The sequence below is a fragment of the Erithacus rubecula genome (genome assembly GCF_903797595.1).
Source record: "Erithacus rubecula genome assembly, chromosome: 2".
Taxonomy (NCBI): Eukaryota; Metazoa; Chordata; class Aves; order Passeriformes; family Muscicapidae; genus Erithacus; species Erithacus rubecula.
Genome location: NC_136685.1, coordinates 65,480,455 through 65,498,762, shown reverse-complemented (window position 1 = coordinate 65,498,762; position 18,308 = coordinate 65,480,455). Strand labels below are relative to the sequence as shown.

General features: G+C 36.4%; 1 protein-coding gene across 5 annotated transcripts in view; it reads left to right on the top strand.

Annotated features, from left to right (window-relative positions):
- The window catches only part of CHRM3 (cholinergic receptor muscarinic 3), a 251,418-nt gene that overhangs the window by 133,912 nt on the left and 99,198 nt on the right, over positions 1 to 18,308 (top strand). For 2 of the 5 annotated variants that reach the window (XM_079297860.1, XM_079297859.1), the window contains one exon: positions 14 to 118. In XM_079297860.1, the coding sequence (XP_079153986.1) occupies positions 14 to 118 (105 nt within the window). Of the gene's footprint in view, positions 1 to 13; positions 119 to 18,308 lie in introns of those variants that run through there. The other 3 variants (XM_079297861.1, XM_079297862.1, XM_079297863.1) reach the window with 2 other exon arrangements.

The window sequence follows — 18,308 nt, the reverse complement described above, 5'->3', positions numbered from 1 at the left end:
GCTTTGTTCACAGCCTACATGCTGACACAGTACCAGTTTTGTTTCCAAAAGAGGAGTTCACAGAATTACAGTGTCTGATCCAGCTAGCTGCTCTGATGATCCTCACTGGACCATGTAGGTAAAATTAAAAAAACCCTATTTATATCTATACTGTATCTGTAAAAGTATTCAGCATACTGGGAAACATCTGTTTTTTGGCAACAGTGCTCATTTGTGGCGTCTTTTGGAATTTATGGACTACAGTATCATCAAGACCCCACAACTTTTTGATGAGCTTTATTGTTAATAGAAACACAAAGGTAGAGTGTCAAATGTCACAATGTGTTTGGTCTTCTGGCCACTTCTGTTTTAAGCACCTTACAGGTGCTGGCAGCAGGTGATGCCCATCATTCCTGTAGGCGTACCTGAGTTAACTTTAGTAGCAGCTGCAGTGGTGAAAATTTCAGCTTAGGCACAAAACCCAGCAGAGAAATTGAATGAGTTGTGAAGCAGCTGGTAAATCTTGAGGTTCTTGTTATTACAGCCACACAGGTAGCAGAATAAGAGCTAGCCAGGTAAAAGCTAGGCTGAACAGGTTTGCCTGCATGAGCCTCTATGCTTGTCTAAAAAGGAATATCATGGTATTAATAATCAGAAGAAGGATGCCTTCAAGTTATTTCTGTTGATCATTTTGAGCTTCTGCACAAATCTTCAAGTTTTCTATTTGAGCTTCTGCACAAATTTTCAAGTTTTCTGTGAGTTTCAGACAAAGTATAAAATGTAGCCAATATTCTATCAGCAGGATTTCCTGCAGAATAGTTCAGTTTTCTTCTAGAAGTGCAATGAATCCAGCGATTTATACTCGATTTCCTGAAAAGTGTATTTTTCCTTTTTGATATGCTAGCTGCATTGAGTCTCACCTCCCTCTGAGCTAGCAGACCTAGGCAAAGGACTAAATTGTTCTGATTAAATTGCCAGCATTTATTGCCTCTTGACTGCTTTCTCCCTTGTATGCTAAGGTGTTTTATGTCTTAGTTGCAGTGGCACTTAAAATAATTCACATGAATTGGTAAGCTGCAGAGTTTATGTCTACATTATAATCGGCATTTCTTTTGCATTCCTTACACTGTAAAAGCTCTACCTTGGTTAGCATTTCTAATTCTATGGAAATTGGCTGTAAACTTGGGTGTGTAGCAGTTGTTTATATGGCCTGTATTTACCCATGCTGTCACAGTCTCTGCACATAACAAACAGCTCTCATCACATTCACTTTTGGAACTGTGACACTGCAAGTTTATTGTGACTGTTTCTGGAGTGTCTTGAGATTTCAGTCACTGAGTTCTGTCTGGAGAAGCTTTCTAAGCAAGTCGTCTCAGTGAAACATTTTCAGAGTATGCTGGCTGAATTTTTTTTTGCTTCAGTTTTAACAACAGTTGCCTCAGGTGAATCCTGTAACAATGTGTATCCCTGCTTTTTTATCCTGAAATTATGACAAGGTATATTGTATGCTTTTACATATACAGCTGCCTTTCATGTTGTGCTGACCATATTCAAGCTTTAATTAGATGTTTTTCAGATGTTTTGCAGAAAGTGAAAGGTTACGGTTTGGGATTCTTACTTTTATTTTCCTAGGATGGCAGTATTTCTATTAATATACTGAAAACATATTTTTCTGGTTTGGTGGATAAAATTAAATATAACTTATCATAATTCATAAATTACTTGCTATCTCCAGAATGGAAAAGAGATTAATATTTTCTGTTTTGAGTATCCAAAGTCTTTCCTTGCTGTAACTGATGGGTAGGGAAGCAATCCCAAAAGACATCTGGAGATGCTGGAGAGGCTATTGAGCCTGAAGAGAATGGGAGAATGTCATTTTTGTAGGTGTCAGTGGCACAACTGTTCTGTTGCAGAATTTATAATTGATGCCAAATTTCAGGATACCTGAAAGAAACTGGAACTGTTTTCAGTTTTAGTCTGAAAGAGAAGTAATTAAGATAGTATCTAAATTCATATGGTTGACTTCTGTACATTTTGTTACTGTCCACAGCTCTCTTCCTGTACAGACATGAAATATTTGTCACTTAGACTCTTGTTACCGTGTGGAAACAGTGAGCAAAAAAATAAGGGTTGAAGTGAGTTAATGGTTATAATCCATTTTCAGAAAAGCCAGGGATTGGTATCTGTTGTTTGGGACTTTACTTGATAATAAATTAATGACAACAAAGCCATACATGTAAATAAATCTAATGGTTTGCTTTGGATTTACACTATGCTGTCTGCTACGTCTTAAAGGATTATATCTATAAAGAAATAATAAAAAACTATGTTCTTTATTGCCCACAAGTGTGCAGAACACTGAGAAGAATTTGTCAGTTGTTCTGAACATGTTGCATTCATCAAGAGGAACACCTGAAACTTTGTTATATTGATAAAATCTACCAACTCAGTCAGAAGTTAACACCAGGCAACAGATGTTTGTTTTATAGAGTAGTTACAAAGAAATACTTGTTCCTATATGTTACCCATTGAAAAATTATTCAATCTCTTAATCCATGACTAGTGAACAATTTGCATTTTAATTTGTTTCTCTATTTATTTATTTATCTACTTTGGTAGTAGGTTAAGCCAGAAGAGTAGGACAAAAGGAAGGGTCATTTCAAAGCCCATGCAATCTGTGCCTGTCATGAGATCATGCTGCAGCAGTTAGAGTCAGCCAAATCCTTGTGTTTGATTGTCTGTTCCCTTTGAAGTGACTTGGTGTGACATCATTTCAGGAGAAGCATCACAGCTTAGACTGTTGTGTATCTGAGCTGGCATGTTAAGCTAGTGGTTCCTCCATGAGGGTAAGGTACCATTATGCTTCATAAAGATGGTTAATGGCCAAAATGAATTTTCTAGAAACAATTTCCTCTTTGTCTCTATTTAACCAGCTCAATGCAGTAGGTATTGATGGTGAGGAGAGCATAGAGATTGGGATTCCATTTATTCATTTGTGGCTGCTTATTTTTGTGTAAATAGATAACTTTAATTACTTTGAGGAAAAAAGGTGACACAAACTAGGCATTTTTAATTTTTCTCCTGAAATAAAGTGTCTGCTCTTAATACTAGAATTAAATTTTAAAAGATTTTATATGTAAATGAAAGATGGAAATATTTATGTGTTTAAATTTAAGTATAAAAAAATGCAATTTTTTCCAGCCGAAACTGTCTCTAGGGTATAGTATAAACAATTATTCTTTCATTATGTGCATTAAAACTCAAATAAAGTGACTATGGCTGAGTTCTTTTCCCTCTGGAAATACATAACGTTTATCAACAAAGATTTTTCAATAGCTTTTTTTGAAAGAAAGACTGTTAGCTTGCAGAATTAAAAATTTTTATTCCCTCTGGCATTTAAAAAAAAATCTCAAGTTTTCTTGTAATGCACTTTACCAGACAGATCATATTTAACTTGTGAGGACTGACTAGCTTGCAGTTGTAGGTGGTATGTGAAATACAGACTTCAGGAAGAGCATGATTTCCATAACCACTTCAAAGGAAATACATTATAAATAAAGTACATTTCTCTGGGGGCTTACAAAACCATTCTGTTTATAATTTAAATTACATTAAACTAAATAAAATAGTGCAGCAGAACCCTCAAGAGAAAAATACTTCATTTAAGTTTGAACATTGCATTACTTCCATTAATTGGAAGTATTTTATTCTCTCTCTAATAGTTTACTTTTCATTGACTATATATAATTAAAAGTATTGTCATTGCAACAGGAGTAATTCTTTCCCATCTTGTGTTCCAATGCCTTGTGTTCAGCAGATCAGTGTAGTTTTGTTTGCCTCCTTCCTTCATTTCTCAGTTCTGAATTAGGGGTGACTAACGCTCTGAGCATGGGCTGTGGCACATTACCATCGCTGTGCCTCGCATGTTCAGCTTCATCAAACTCCTGCTGGAGCCCAGTCTCTCAGCTCAGCCTGAAGTTTTGTATCAAAACAATGGAGGGGGTGAAGCTTTCTTCTGTAGGAATGTTTTAGTCTGCTCATCCAAACTGTGTTGCTTGCTTTTTGCAGGGTGCTGGCAGGAGAAACTTGAGCAGGGACTGACTGCAACACAAGCAACAGAATCCATTAGTCTCCCTCCTCCATAGAGATAACTTGGAGGCAAGGGAGCCTGATAAGATATGAAGATAATATGTTTTCTAGGAGAGGAAAATACTGGAAAATCTTAGTGAACTATCTAATTTTAAGAGTGATTTATTTTTCTTCCTTTTTCACCCCGTGACGAGACTTTGCAGGCAGAACTAAATCAGGCTGTCGTTCCTCAGAGCAATGAGGGCAGTAAATCTGTGCTGCCAAGCTCCTCTAATATTGACAGCTTTGCACTATGGGTTTCTGTAGAGATAGTCTAAGCACATATAAGCTTACAGGAGCTAAAACAGGTTGTATAATAAAAGCAGGCCAATCTCATATCTCACACTTATTTCCACTTTAGAGTCAACTTTAAAAAAGCCATTAGCCTCAAAACAATCCATATTTAAGTCTAAAACATGGTTTTTGTTTCATAGCACTTAATTTCAAGTTATTAGAACTATTTTTGCATAGGAAAATAGATGTTTGCAGCTAGTTATTAACACTATTGAACTGTATAAAAAGAGGCCATACATGACTCATTGTACTTTAAGGGCTGATTGCTCAATTACAGCAAGGAAACAAGTCCTTGGAGAAATTCAAGTTGATAGCAAACACTGGAGACGTGGTATGGGAGGGCAGCAGTCCCTTTGTCCCTTTTCCCAGCTCTCATTGCAGCTGTGCTGCTCTTGCATTGCCTGCCCCTCTCCAGACCCATGGTGCTCAGGGTGACAGTCAAATTCTCCTTGTAAACCTTCATGTGCAAGTACTTAAGGAGGAACTTAGAGTCATTATCATAGTGATATAACCTTATTATTTCACTGGAATGTTTGTATTGTTGTCATAGAAGTATATAGCCAGAGCAGTTAGGAACTGTGGAATTCCTTTAATGAGGAACTTTGAAGTAAAGATTTGTTTGGAATTTGCAAATTTCATTTGTTCATTTGACATGTTGTGCCCTTAATGATGCACCCTGTCTTCATATGCACTGCCACCCAGCCACCAACCCATGCTCTGAATGACAGCAAGGCAGTAGATGGACATGTTTTATTCAGAATACGAGTCATAGGCAAACAAAATTGTAAGTCCACTGTATCTGTTGTTTCGCTGTAATTTAAAGTCAGCTTTCAAATGGAAAACTAATGTGGCAAGAAAAATATTTTAATGCCAAAATGTCCAAAGGTTTCATAAGAAAGTATTTTCAATCTTCTGTACATACAACAACACCTTGTCTGGTCTGGTTTTCCAGTTACATTTTTCTGAATGACTGCTCTTATCTGCTATTTGTGCTTTTTATATCACCTCTCATGATTTTATAGCACTATGTTGAAATATCCCCTCAAATCATACCCTTTTTTTAATCATTATTTTGAACACTGTGGTGACCGATTGAAAATGAAATACTGCAGCATTAAAGTCAGAAATGCTTCAGGGTGCATTAAGTTATCTAAATGTGTAAGGATGCAATGTAAAATGTACTGCATCTATATAGACATCTCTCTGTTCTTTTCTTATTTATTCTATGTGTTAGTGGCTGCTATCAAAATATAAATACTAGCAGATATGACATTGGAGGTGTCAGTCCAACTGCAGTCAGTAATCAATGTTGCTTTGAAGCAGAGAATTCAGGAAGAAAGGAAACAGTCCAGACAAAGAAGCTGCATTTGTACTGTTTCTCTGGGATTTTTCAAGTTTCTTTCAATTGTAGACACCATTATAAAGCTGAGATTTATACTCTGGTTTTGGGCACAGTACATGACTTGTGCATGAAAGCTAGCAAGGTTCTCAGTTGGCTCTAGCATGATGGTCACTGCTGATTTGCCTGGTGCTGGGGGAATTACAAAGCTTATGCTTTCATGCCAGTGCATATCTTCTGAAAAAATGCCTGAATTTCAATGGGACCCTCTTGCAGGGTAAGTATAAGGTACTGTATATAAGTATATAGTATAGTAAGGTATAGTGACTCTCACCATCTATTGATTTATATATTGGTTTATATCTAAGTTAATACAATTGTTTGCATAGGAAAAAAAACCAAAAAAAAAAACCCAGAACAACAAATAAACCAAAAAAGATTCCTCTATGTTAAAAATGTTTTAAAATGCATTTTTAGTGAGGATTTTGAATAGGTGACTATAACTAATTTCATAGTTTGAATACAAATTAGGCATGACTTAGGCATGCACTGGTACACTGTGCATAAGAGAAGACTTAGACTCACATTCACTGCAACTGCTTTGTTGGAGAGCTTTGGAAGACTTACCCTAGTGATTGATAGAAAAGAAGAAATTAATAGCGTACCTCTAGATATATTTTTAGTTGTGGATATTCCATGCCTTGTATTAATTTATATTAACAGTTTGTCTCTGTTGGCAGACTGACACTAAAGAGCAGAATTAATGGCTGTGTTCTAGGTCTAAAATAATTGATGTGATGATTCTTGAATTTGAAACTCTTCTCAAAATGAATCAATCAAATGATTAATTAATTAAAAGAATTGTTGTTGATGCCCTGATGCTTATTTTATTTGATTAATCTAAAGTGAGCTAAAAAGTATTTTCAAAACAGCACAACAAATTGGCATTGTCATACACTGGCCCAGAATATGCTCAAGACAAGACTTTGCAGCACTTGAGAAATATCCATAGAGAACTTGCTAAATGGAGAGCAGGGCATTCTGCAGCAAGGTGACAAGAACTCAGACTTGGTAACCCTAATGCCCTCTGCCTCTACTTGTAAATGACAGTCTGCCAAAGCATCTTCAAGATTTGTTTCAGTTTTTCTCTGTGCTCAATTTTTTGCATTTGCCTCATAGTTTGAGCTTCTTTACACTGAGAGTGGCAGAGCACTGAACATCCCAGGAAAATTGTAGAGTTTCCCCCTCTGGAGACATTCAAAACCAACCTGGATGCAGTCCTGTGTAAGCACCTCTGGATGACCCTGCCATTGGTGATATGGGACTAGATGATCTCCACAGGTCCCTTCCAACCCTGGCACTTTTGTGGTTCTGTGATTTTTCCACTGCTCTGTGACTTCTACATTATTATGCTGATGTCCAGGGTCTCAAAGTCTAGTTTGTATTCTGGACCATTCCCTTTGCAATCTCTGGGTGACAGAGCTGCAGCCAACACAGCTTGCAAGAGAGAACTTCTCAGCCTGCTGTCTGATTTTGAGGTGAACTTCAGGCACCACTCCTGTACTTAATGTGAGATTCTTGCAGCCTTGGTGGTATTGTGCAAAGGATTTTGAGCAGCTGGAGGCTTGAGAGGGCTGCTGACAAACATGTCCTGGACTGCTCATAGACTGCCATTTACCAGCTTGAAAGACTTGTTAAAAAAAAGCTTGAGGAGGGACTTTTTAACACAAAATTTGTTAGCAGCACTTGTAACAATGTGTGTCTTCAAAAGCATTGAGCCAGATCTTCAGGCTGAATTGCTCTGAATAATTAAAAATTTGTATCTTCTTCCCTTCTGAAATATTAGCAGACATTGCATGGTTAATAAGAGCTAGATGTACTGAAAGGACCATGAAGGAAAGAAACAACAGGTGTTTTAAGTGGGATCAACAAGATTGGCTGTGATAAACCTATTTCTCTCTCAACAGAAATATGTTGCATTGTACACCAAAGTATTTCCTATGACTTCTTGGGGAGAGGATATAGACTGTCAAATTTCTGTTTTTATTTGTGTAAGTCAGTGCCTCTTTGATGAACTGTTTTATTTTCCTCCCATGCATCCACTTCTAGGATTTCTTTTTTCCAAAGAGCAGCCAAAGTTATCCAATCATTATTATCCATTTTCTTTAGGCATCTTTCTTTTGGGGACTATTTGGATTATGTGGCTAAACCCGATTCAGGATGAAGATTTAAAATACTGACAATTTAATTTGCTTATTACTCTTTTTATTTAATTGGGAAAAAATCAAAAACCTAAGAACTAGGAATCCACAAATCTCACTTTCTCTCTTGCCAAGATATTTTGCATTATCACAAGTTATATTAGCAATTCTCCAGTTCTTTTTAACTGCTGAATAAGCCTTTGGGATAAACTGTACCAAGTGTCTACCAAAATATATAAGGTTGCATAATGCATTAGTTGTCATTAAATGCTTAAATGAGGTCCCTAGTGCATACATGTAAAATCACTGATGCTTGCAATATGTACCAACAGTTTTAGCTATAAAAATTTCAGCTCAAGCTGTTGTAGCCACTGTCATTAATCTCCTTAGACTATTCCTCAGTACACACAGGGATTTGTAGGAGATGGTCAATAATTATTTTGATAATTGCTGGGGTTTCTTCCTCTTTATACAGATAGTTCAAATGTTTTCAGTATGTCTGATGAGCTTTTATTGCAATTTAAAGAAATTTAGAAAGCACATCTTAAACTGGGAGGACATGCATGTATTTCTTTGGGCCCTGATTCTGCCAATGCCATGGGTGGAATAGAACAATTCTATAGAAGAGGGTCTGCTGTACAAAAACAAAGAATCAAAGAAATAGAGATGCAGACCTTCAAGGCAAGAAGGTAGGGAGCCATTTGTAAAAGAGAAATGTATCTATAAAAATGATTTCAAGTTGCTAAGATTTATTTCTAAGGGGAGAAAAAAGAGAGAAAAAATGTTATATTTGACAGCACTTAGAGGAGATAGAACTTCATCTTTTTAAAGCACTGTGGAGGACCCCTATATGCTAAGCTACATGGAATTTAATCTACCTTTGAGAGATGAAAGGTTGAAATGAGCCAGCCAGCATTAGAGCCTCAGCTTCCAGGGAGTCCAGGTTTTGCTACCTTAGTGATTAGATCTCAAAGCTACTTTCTCTGGCTAAAAATCCCTCTAAATCATTGCTTTAAAGACTTGTACAAAAACTGAATGTATCACCATCAGGCAGTGAGGAGTTTCCACTATTTCAGTGTAGGGAACTGGAGGATCAAGAATCAGGTGTTTGAGAAACTACACTTGTTGGTTTCTTCTTTCTCAGTCCTTTTTCATTTAGGACAATTTTCACATAAAAATGTAGGGAAATATATTTATTTTATATCAGATGTAGATAGTTCACTGAAGATTAATCAAAAGGGATTACATTATTTACCTATTTATGTATACAGGCTCTGTTTGGTTTTTTTTTAATATATATTTGCTCCCATAACTAAAGGTTTAAAAACTGTGAAATTCTGTAGGTTCATTTTTTATGAAGCTTGAATAAGCATATGATAATGGAAATACAGAAAAGCACATAACTGTTCTTGGTCTGTTGTTAACTTAATGGTTTAAAAAGGCTGGATTTTGTATTCAAATTTTTAGTAATATTATCATATAAACCTAACATGAATGAAAAAATCATTTTTCTTGAAATGTATGATTCAATGTAATAGCACATATTTAAATTTTTCATTTTCATCATCAAAAACTGACTTTTAAAATTAAAATGAAGATAATGAGAGATATAAAATGTTTTCATCAATATTTTAATTTTAAAATTCTATTTATTCTTTTATTCTGAAAGTGTCTAAGGAGAGTTAAATTTTCAACAAGAATTTATTTTTTTTACTGAAACGATATGTTTTTGACAGATTCCTGACCAAGAATATCAAACTCAATTGTAAGTGAGGATTGAGTCAGTGAGGATTGAGTCAGTGAAGAGAAGTACATGATTTCTGAGCTTTGTGCCAGTGGGAGGGACATGAACCCAGGATTTTTCTGCCCCATTTACAGGGAGCTGAGAAGCAGCAGCAACAGTATTGCACTGGGAAAAGCTGTGCATTATTTCATTTCCCACCTCTATGCAGACTTATGAAAAGTTAGGTGGTTGGGTTAGTCCACTGTGTCTATTTTCCATCAGAAAAAACCCAATCCAAATCAATGTTTGTGCAGACACATCTCTTGGAAAAGCAGGTGCATCTTGGCTGGCAGTGTCTGAATGGGCTGACACGTGTCTCTCACAAATGTACTAGATCAAGGAAGCAGAACATTTATATGAGACTGCTAATCTCAAAACAGCACAGGAATCTTTAATCTGCAACTTCCAATAGATAGGAAGCATGGATAGAATGTTGGGGGCTGTCAGCTCAGATGGGATCTTGGTAGCAAGGGCTTGAGAACATCAGTGTCTGACAGCAAGGGCAGCACTCTCTTTTTTATTCACAGGTGCAGAGGTCTGTATCTGTTGCTGTGCTTGGCCCTCCACAGAGGGCTCTAACAAGTGGGCTGGAGTGGGCATGGTCTAGGCTTCACTATGATTTTAGAGATGGTTAAAGAATTGGCAGAGATCAACGTTGAGAGGATAAAAATTCTATGAAATCAACGTGTATGTGTCCTCTGTTCAAAGAGTGATGTAGAGCAAGCCGACGTGTAATAGAAGGGATAAGGTTGTTGTAGCACTAGAATTGCACAAAAGTACAGCTGTTTAATGTCATTGTGATTTCATGAATCCATTTTAATAGCTGAAAAGTGAATTCTAGTGTAATGGTTTTCAAAGGCCACTAAAAAAAAGCTGCAGTGACAATAATGTACTCAGGGTCCTTCCCAATGTCTGCAGTAAGGATTGGTCATTCTAAATGTATGACTTTTTTTTTCTTTTAAGTCAACTATTTTCTGTTACAAAGACTGAAACTGTAAAGCAGTAGAACATAACTCAAGCCTCTTAATCAGGAGTTGTTTAGAAACTTTTTAAAATTTGGACCAAAACACACACTCTTATGTGGTAAGCAGTAAGGTTTGGAAACACAAACCACTTCTTCTTTTATACCAGACATATTGATAGTTTGCTAGATGCTGTTCTCCATCTCTCTTAATACTGTCCTCCCCACAGGAATATTGTAATATCTTTGGATGCAGATCAATTAGTCATCACAAATGCATGCACAGTATTGTGTTCTATTGTGGAAGCTGTTACCTGAAGCACTCCACTGATAAGGTACAGTAAAAAGTGTTGAGGCAAGACTGTGCTTGTCCTTTGTTTCTGTGGGAATTCATTCCTCATGTTCTGGCGAATTTCTAGGAAAATTTACTTTCCATGTAATCAGTATCTCCATAGAAATTTCTATTTTGCCAACAAAATAAAGTCACATGTTAGTAAAAAGCCCAAGTCCCTAGAGGACAACTTGAAATATTACTCCCAGATGGATCAGCCTGAACAATGCAGTGCCAAAATGTAATCACTTTTAGGGACCTGCCCATTGAGTGATACTGCCATTAGTGTTCTGTTGTGCAGATGTAAATAGAAATCAGTATTCTTGTCACAACTGCATGCCATCTAACAGTGAAATCCTATTTTAATTTTGCATGACGTTTCCCCTGTAAATTGCTTTCCTTCAAAAACAAAGCTTCTGCCATTCTCTTTGTCACCTCCTGGTCAGTCTGAACAGGGACAAGTAAATTTGTCACAGTGGAAGCTTTGGAAGAGATTCAGGAAAATGGTGAGCAAGTAGATATCTCTCACTGAGGTCATTTGCTGCTCGCAAGCATTCAGGAGGGACAGACTTTGAATGAAGAAGAAAATTGCTTGATTTTCACATATGGAAAGGGATCAGAAACCTCCACCCTACTCAAGATTTCTTGTATTTCTAGGAAAAATCTCATATACTATAAATTATGTTGCCACTCTCAGCCATTAAGAGCCCATCTTTCGCTAGATTTTAACCTTTGAGATGAAGATACATAATATTTGTAAAAAAGCAAAGAATTAAACAAGGGATGTTTTACATGTACATTAGTGCTATTCTTGCTGTTTCTGTTGGAGCAAGGTCACCTTTTAAATAAGAAAAATACTAATTCTGGCTTCCCATCCCTTGAGAATGAAACAGTATCCAAAAAGTGCCTGTGTGAGCCACTTTCCTTATAGATCAAAGTCATTGCACCTATGTAATGTTCCAAATCCTCCTAACTGGCAAGGTTTGGAGGCCTTCATTTTCTTCAAAAATATCTGACAAGGGCAGAAGATAAAGTTTTAAAACTGTATTGTTATACCCAATCAAAGCACAGCTCTTCCTGTTTCTCTAGTGAAAAACACTGTCTGCATTTCAAAGTTTTAGCAGTTTAGCTTTTCTTAACTTTTCTATTCATGTTCCTACTTGTTTTCTTTTATCACATTAATGCAGACATGCTAAAAGAATTATCATGTGCTCACTGCAAATCAAAACCCTCTCAAATGAGATGCTGTATCTGTGTACTGCTGTAAACAATCTTGATATCCTGGTGTGGCCCATGTTTTCAGCCTTATTTTCCATCTTTTCAGTTCTCACAATCACTGAGAAGTATAGTTAATTAAATCATTGCTCTCTTACTCCCTAGCAAGGACCCAACTTTATTTTGTTTTAAATCTTATATACAGTAACTTATCCCAACTATGTGGGATGGGATCAAAAAAAGGTAAAAATAGCAGATGGGTTTTAGAAAAATCTGAAAGACATTTTGCTTCTTTTTTTTCTCATTAGGTTGAGATACCTGTAATACTCTAAGCATTGTTTTTCTGATGTTCTAATCCACATGACTGTGAAGACATGTGCCTCTGATTCCAGTTCTTGAAGACATTTTTCTTTCTAATATGTATAGAGCTATTTGAAAAGTCAGATTCTCTATCTTCCTTTGCATGCAGAACTATTCCAGGAACAAGAAGACAGTTTCCAAAATAGCATATCTCTATTTAATCACAGTTTAAACTAGTTACACCAGTGTTTAGATTAGCCTATCACACACACTTTTCTTTCCAGATTAATTTCCTGCATGATTTGAATCTGGTTTAGATAACAGTTAAATGATGTTTGCAAACCTTCTGATTCATGACTAGGACATTTCCCCCCCTCTAAATAATACATATGCCAGCATGGAATCAAAATAGCTGAGCCAAGGACTGATCAAAAGGTGGACTGACTTCAGAGGAGTATGGAAGAAGGTGGGGACTGTCTTGATTTTTCCCTATGTAGCATAAGTGCTGAAAGCATCTATGATCTCATGCTATGGACATGTAATCTCTTCCTGGTTTTGCAGAAATTAAGATAACTTGATCATAAATTCTAGGTTTGACATATATTTTACTCCAGAAAAAAAAAGTCCTCACAGAGAGTTGGTTTCCTCCTCAAACCTGGCCCTGTTATTCCATCCACATTTTGTCTCTTAGCAATGACCATTTACATTTCTTCTTGGCCCACATGAACATGATTGCCTTGGGTTCTCCTTTCTGTCACCAACCTCTTCAGGAATTTGCTGCTTTAATACCTTTGAGGGTCTATTCTGAAATCTATGCAGTGGAGAAAACTAGCAGGAACCAGGTCTCCATGTGGTGGGCAGCTGGGACAATTAGTATAAACAGGCAAGTATAAATAAGTCCTTGATTTATAATGGCAGTGACATGTGCTATCAGGGAAAAAAAGTTCTCTTCCATATCCTTTTGATTTCTTGGACTATCTCTGTGGTTTTCTGCCAGTCACTGTTTAATTTTTCCTTATGCATGTGTTCCACTGCTTTTATTGTAATTTGTTAGCGAATGGCATTTTCAAATTTGAATGGCAATGCCATCAGTGAGAAAACATGGCAAGAAATAATATGGGACAGCATAGGTATGTGTTGGTAGCAGGAGTAGATTTATTAGATATGCCACATTCCAAGACAAAGCTTGGCTTCTGAGGCTTCTGTTTGGGATTTCAGATGAAAGCATAATTACTTTGATTAGATCTATTGTGAGATTTTTGGAGTAATTCCATCTTATATGTGAAACTCAGAAGATGTCTTAAGATCTAGACTCTACAAAACCATTGAGGAAACTAAATGACTCCTTGCTCCAAACTAAAGTAACATAGTTTGAAGATATCTAGGGGGTTTTTGCCAGAGCAAAAAAGGCCCAGTTTGATGCCTACTAGTCTGAACCAGCACAGCATATTTTGTGTTTGTTATTTGTGTTCTTTTGTTCAGGTGACTGTTCAGTTCTCTGTAGTAAAGTTCTATTTCCTGTTGAATTATTATTAATTATTTAGAGAAAGAAACAGTTCCAGATTTTGTAGTGTTTATTTTTTTCTTAAAATCCACAAAATAGGTAGAATTTACACTAATCTGTAACATTTCATAGGAGTACACTGTGAATTTTTATCTGTAAAGAAATAGGCAAAACTGGTTGCTGGTATCATTTTGCTGCAGTTCTGCCTCTGAATACTTTTTTGACATGCCTCTCACTGAGGGAAAAATAATTTTCCCCTTTTGCCACATGCAAACACATCTGAAGAGGGACCTGAAGTCCTGCAGCATTGTAAAGTCTGAAAGGAGAAGAGTAAGGGGCAAAGTGCCTAAAGCCAGCTTGCATTTTCCAGGGCTTCTTTCAATCTCTGGTACTTTGTATTGTTTTCAGTCTTGTTTCCTGGCAGAGTTCAGGTAATCAATAATTCCCTGTGGTGCTCTTTGTATGAAGCTCCTTGGAGGAATGGAAACAATTGTGAGATCCTTGGTGGCAGCTCTGGAAACAAGTGGCTGCCCCTCTCAGTAAATAGCAGCTGTTATTTTTGATGATTACATTCAGCATTGTTCAGTGAACAAACTGAAAGAATTTTAGGAATGAGTGCAACTTGTTTATTGACCTGAACATGTGCCTGAAAAAAATCAGCTACAGGTGTTCCTGAATTTAGAGACATCATAATAAGGACTATGAAGTAACTGAAGCTGGTAAGGCTTTTCTTTTAAAAGAAAGTTTCTATACTTATAATATTGCACTGTGGTGCTTTCTCAGAGATAAATATTTTCAAAGCAATAGCAAGCTAGGCTGTCAGTCTAGCAAAGAGCAAAAAAGAAAAAAATTAGTCAGATAAAATTTCTGGTCTCTTATATAGGCTAAAAATCACAAACAGTCAAATTTTCCCATGTCATCAACATTTCTCAGTTTTTCAGGTCACAAATACCTTTATTGCTTTCTGCACTGTATATTGCAGAAAAATCTTCAGCATGCATCTGTATCTAGACTGACAGTATGAAAGCACCACATACAAAAGGTGTGAGTAGAAGACTCATACAGCAAACCAAACAGCAGCCTTGCAGAAAATCATTAGGGCTCATAATTATTTAAAGATTACTTGGTTCCATTTTACTAAACCTCTTGGTCTACACCATTGGTATTTAAGGTAAGGAGAATCAGAGCATTCATAAATTAATTATATAGGATCATGGAATTTTTTAGGTTGAAAAGGCTTTTAAGATCATCAAGTTCAACCATTAACCTAGTACTTCCAAGTCCATGACATTAAAAGCCAACATATTAAATGCAAAATACATTTTTTAAAAACCTGAAAATTAAGATCTGATAAAATGAAAATGCTGTGCAACACTAGCAGTTTAGGGATATTTTGTCTTATGGATCTTTCATCTCAAAGCTAAATTTAAAATTTTAATTACCAGCTTTTCCTTCTTAGCTTTCAGTTAGCAACATAAAAAGAATGCAGTGGCATTGTGAAAGGTCCTGCAAAATGTATATTGGTCTGTTTTCAAAATAGGTATTTTTCCACCAGACTGTGATAAAGTGATGGCTGTAGCTACAGTGTAATCATTCGTGATAATGTGCCTCATATAAACACCTCATGGCTCCCCTAGAATTGCTGAATCTGGGATAATTAGAGAGTTGAGTTCAAGTCAGCAGCCCACAACTCTACCAAAGTTCTCAATGTGTTAACTGACCTCGGCTTCACATCACTGCAGACATCATTAACCTCCAGATCATCATACTAAACTCTCTGTGCCTATGGAACTGTTAAAACCTCTGGAATTCAGTTGAGCAGGGAATGTGAAATGGACCATCAGCAATGGTCCTTGCATTGATTTTAGGTGGCTTGTGCACTCACCATCTCACCAATGGATTTTTGAGCAAATGGAATCAGACAGCTTAGACATTAGAACTGAAAATTATAGTAAAATATTTCTGCATATCTTCCTGAATAGCAAACTTTATAGCTATGCTTAAAGGTAGGTGCAAGATGAATAAACATCCCTTAAGAGTCTTTAGTATGGTAATACATTGGATGCCTTTGAATTTAAAGCAATGTACTCTGTAAACCATAATGCCATTGGTCACATTTGATTTTGAATTATGGTGATTACTCTGCAATGCCTCAATGAATGGGAATATTTGCTTCTCTTAGGCTATCTTTGGCACTGAAAAGCCAAGACCAGGGAAAGTGCTAAAATCTGTTTATTTTTCATACAATACATCTGCATTCTGAGCAGCTCAGAGTACATTTTTAATTAGGGTCTTCAACCTTGAACTACAAAAGGTGAGCTACACTGTCGTCTCTGTTCAGAAAGCCTGCCTGAGTTGTTTCAGCAGGAAGTCCTGACAGAGTAAAATATGGCTCTTCTGGAGTGTTCAAGCCTCAGAGGATAGATTTTTCCAGCTAATTAACTAAGCAGCAATGACAGAAACGCCTACTGACACAATTCAGAACTGTGTTACAGCAGGAAGTTGCTCTGTGATCTTACACACCTCCAGAAGCATTTCTTTTCCTGCTTTTTGGTCTGTATGTGCATGCTGGTTGCTTTTCTCTGGCTTATGAGCAGTGCAGTTTGGTACCTCGTTGGTGTGCACAAGTTGCAACTTTTCATCATCACTTAGTGCCCTTTGGAAGCAGCTCTGCCTTTGTGATGAATGCAGTTCTTCACAACAGTCAAATGGGCCAGTTCTCTGTGAGTTCCCCTCATGAACTTATGATACCATATAAGCAGAATTTAGTAATAAAATATGTGCTGATCTTGGCTTCAGCATGAAGGAGAGTTCCTGCATGGCCCTTCTCAAATTAGAAGAGGATCTGTATTGCATATATTTGGCCTTTTGCTTTTGTTCTTTGAGATTTTGGGGGAATTTTATAGAATACTCAAAGATGCTTAGCTCTAGATTCACATTTTTCATGTGTCCTCAAGACAGCCTATCTTCTGCTTTTGTTGATACCAAATAGCCTCTTGCTTTACAAATTCCATTTCAAAGGAACATATTACCCCTTTTACTCTCATTAAATGGGAATAAAACACTTGTATATTTCTCCCTGGATGCAAATAAGAGAAAACTGTGGTCTCAAAACAAAACTGATATGTAAAATAATCTTCTTTCTACTGATCTTTCCTGATCTTCCATCTCAAATTACAAATTAAAAATTCAGTAGCCCATATGTATTCATATAAAATTACAACATATTAAAACTTAGCCCAAAAACTAAATCATTGTTTTGCTGAACTTTGATGAAAAGTAAGCTTGGCCTAAATATTGCTTTTCGAGTACATTTTTTTATTTTTGGTTGTTTGATTTTGTTTGTTAGGATGTACTGTGTGCTGATATTATATAAACACATCTAAGTTATTGCATTATTTTAACTAGAAGGCATCAGGAATCAGAGGGCAGCAAACAACTCTGGGATGAGAAACAAAACCAAGCAGACTTGGATGTCAGTAGTGAGTGTCAGCACAGCACTGGGCATGAGCACAGTGTTCAAAACATACTCCTGCAGCAAGGGGCTGGTGCATCATCATTTTGCTGGATTCACACATGAGCAAGGATCCAGAATGCTCCTTAGATATAATTCAAAATAATCTGCTCTTGATTAAAAAAAATAGAAATGTTTAAAAGAAAGTAGACTTTAGAAAGTATGTGGTAGGCCTGGAGAACTCATCATCAGAAAGTGTTTCAAGACACAAAGTTATATTTGTCTAGATTTTTCATGGCATAGAAAACATATTGAAACTAATTTACAGGATGTTACATGAACTGTTTATAGTAGGTCTTCCTTATTTATAGTAGACACTGGTTTTGTAATCAGTGCAGAGCTTACAATTAGTATTATCTCTTACTACTCTTGTTTATAATCATTAGTTTTATATTGTTACCTTTTTTTTTTTTTTTTTTGCTGGCGGGAAGGGTTCTTTAGACAAAGTGCAAAGGGCGAGGAATTAACATCATAATCAACAATCCCAACTTTTCTATTTTTTTAATAATTCATCTTACCTAGTGTGGAAAAATTAATCTTTCTCTTTGCCTGGAATGTTCAGGACATGAATATACAAGTGAATATATGCAATAAAGATACTAATCTATGGTAGGTTTCTCAAGTAATACTTATGTTTATAATGAAAGCTCATTTCACTGAAACTGAACATGTGTTGCTTTATATGGACAAAGAGAAAGCCAAAACTTAGCTCATGAAATTACATATTGTCTGCAGTAAGAAAGTTTAAAAATTCCTAAT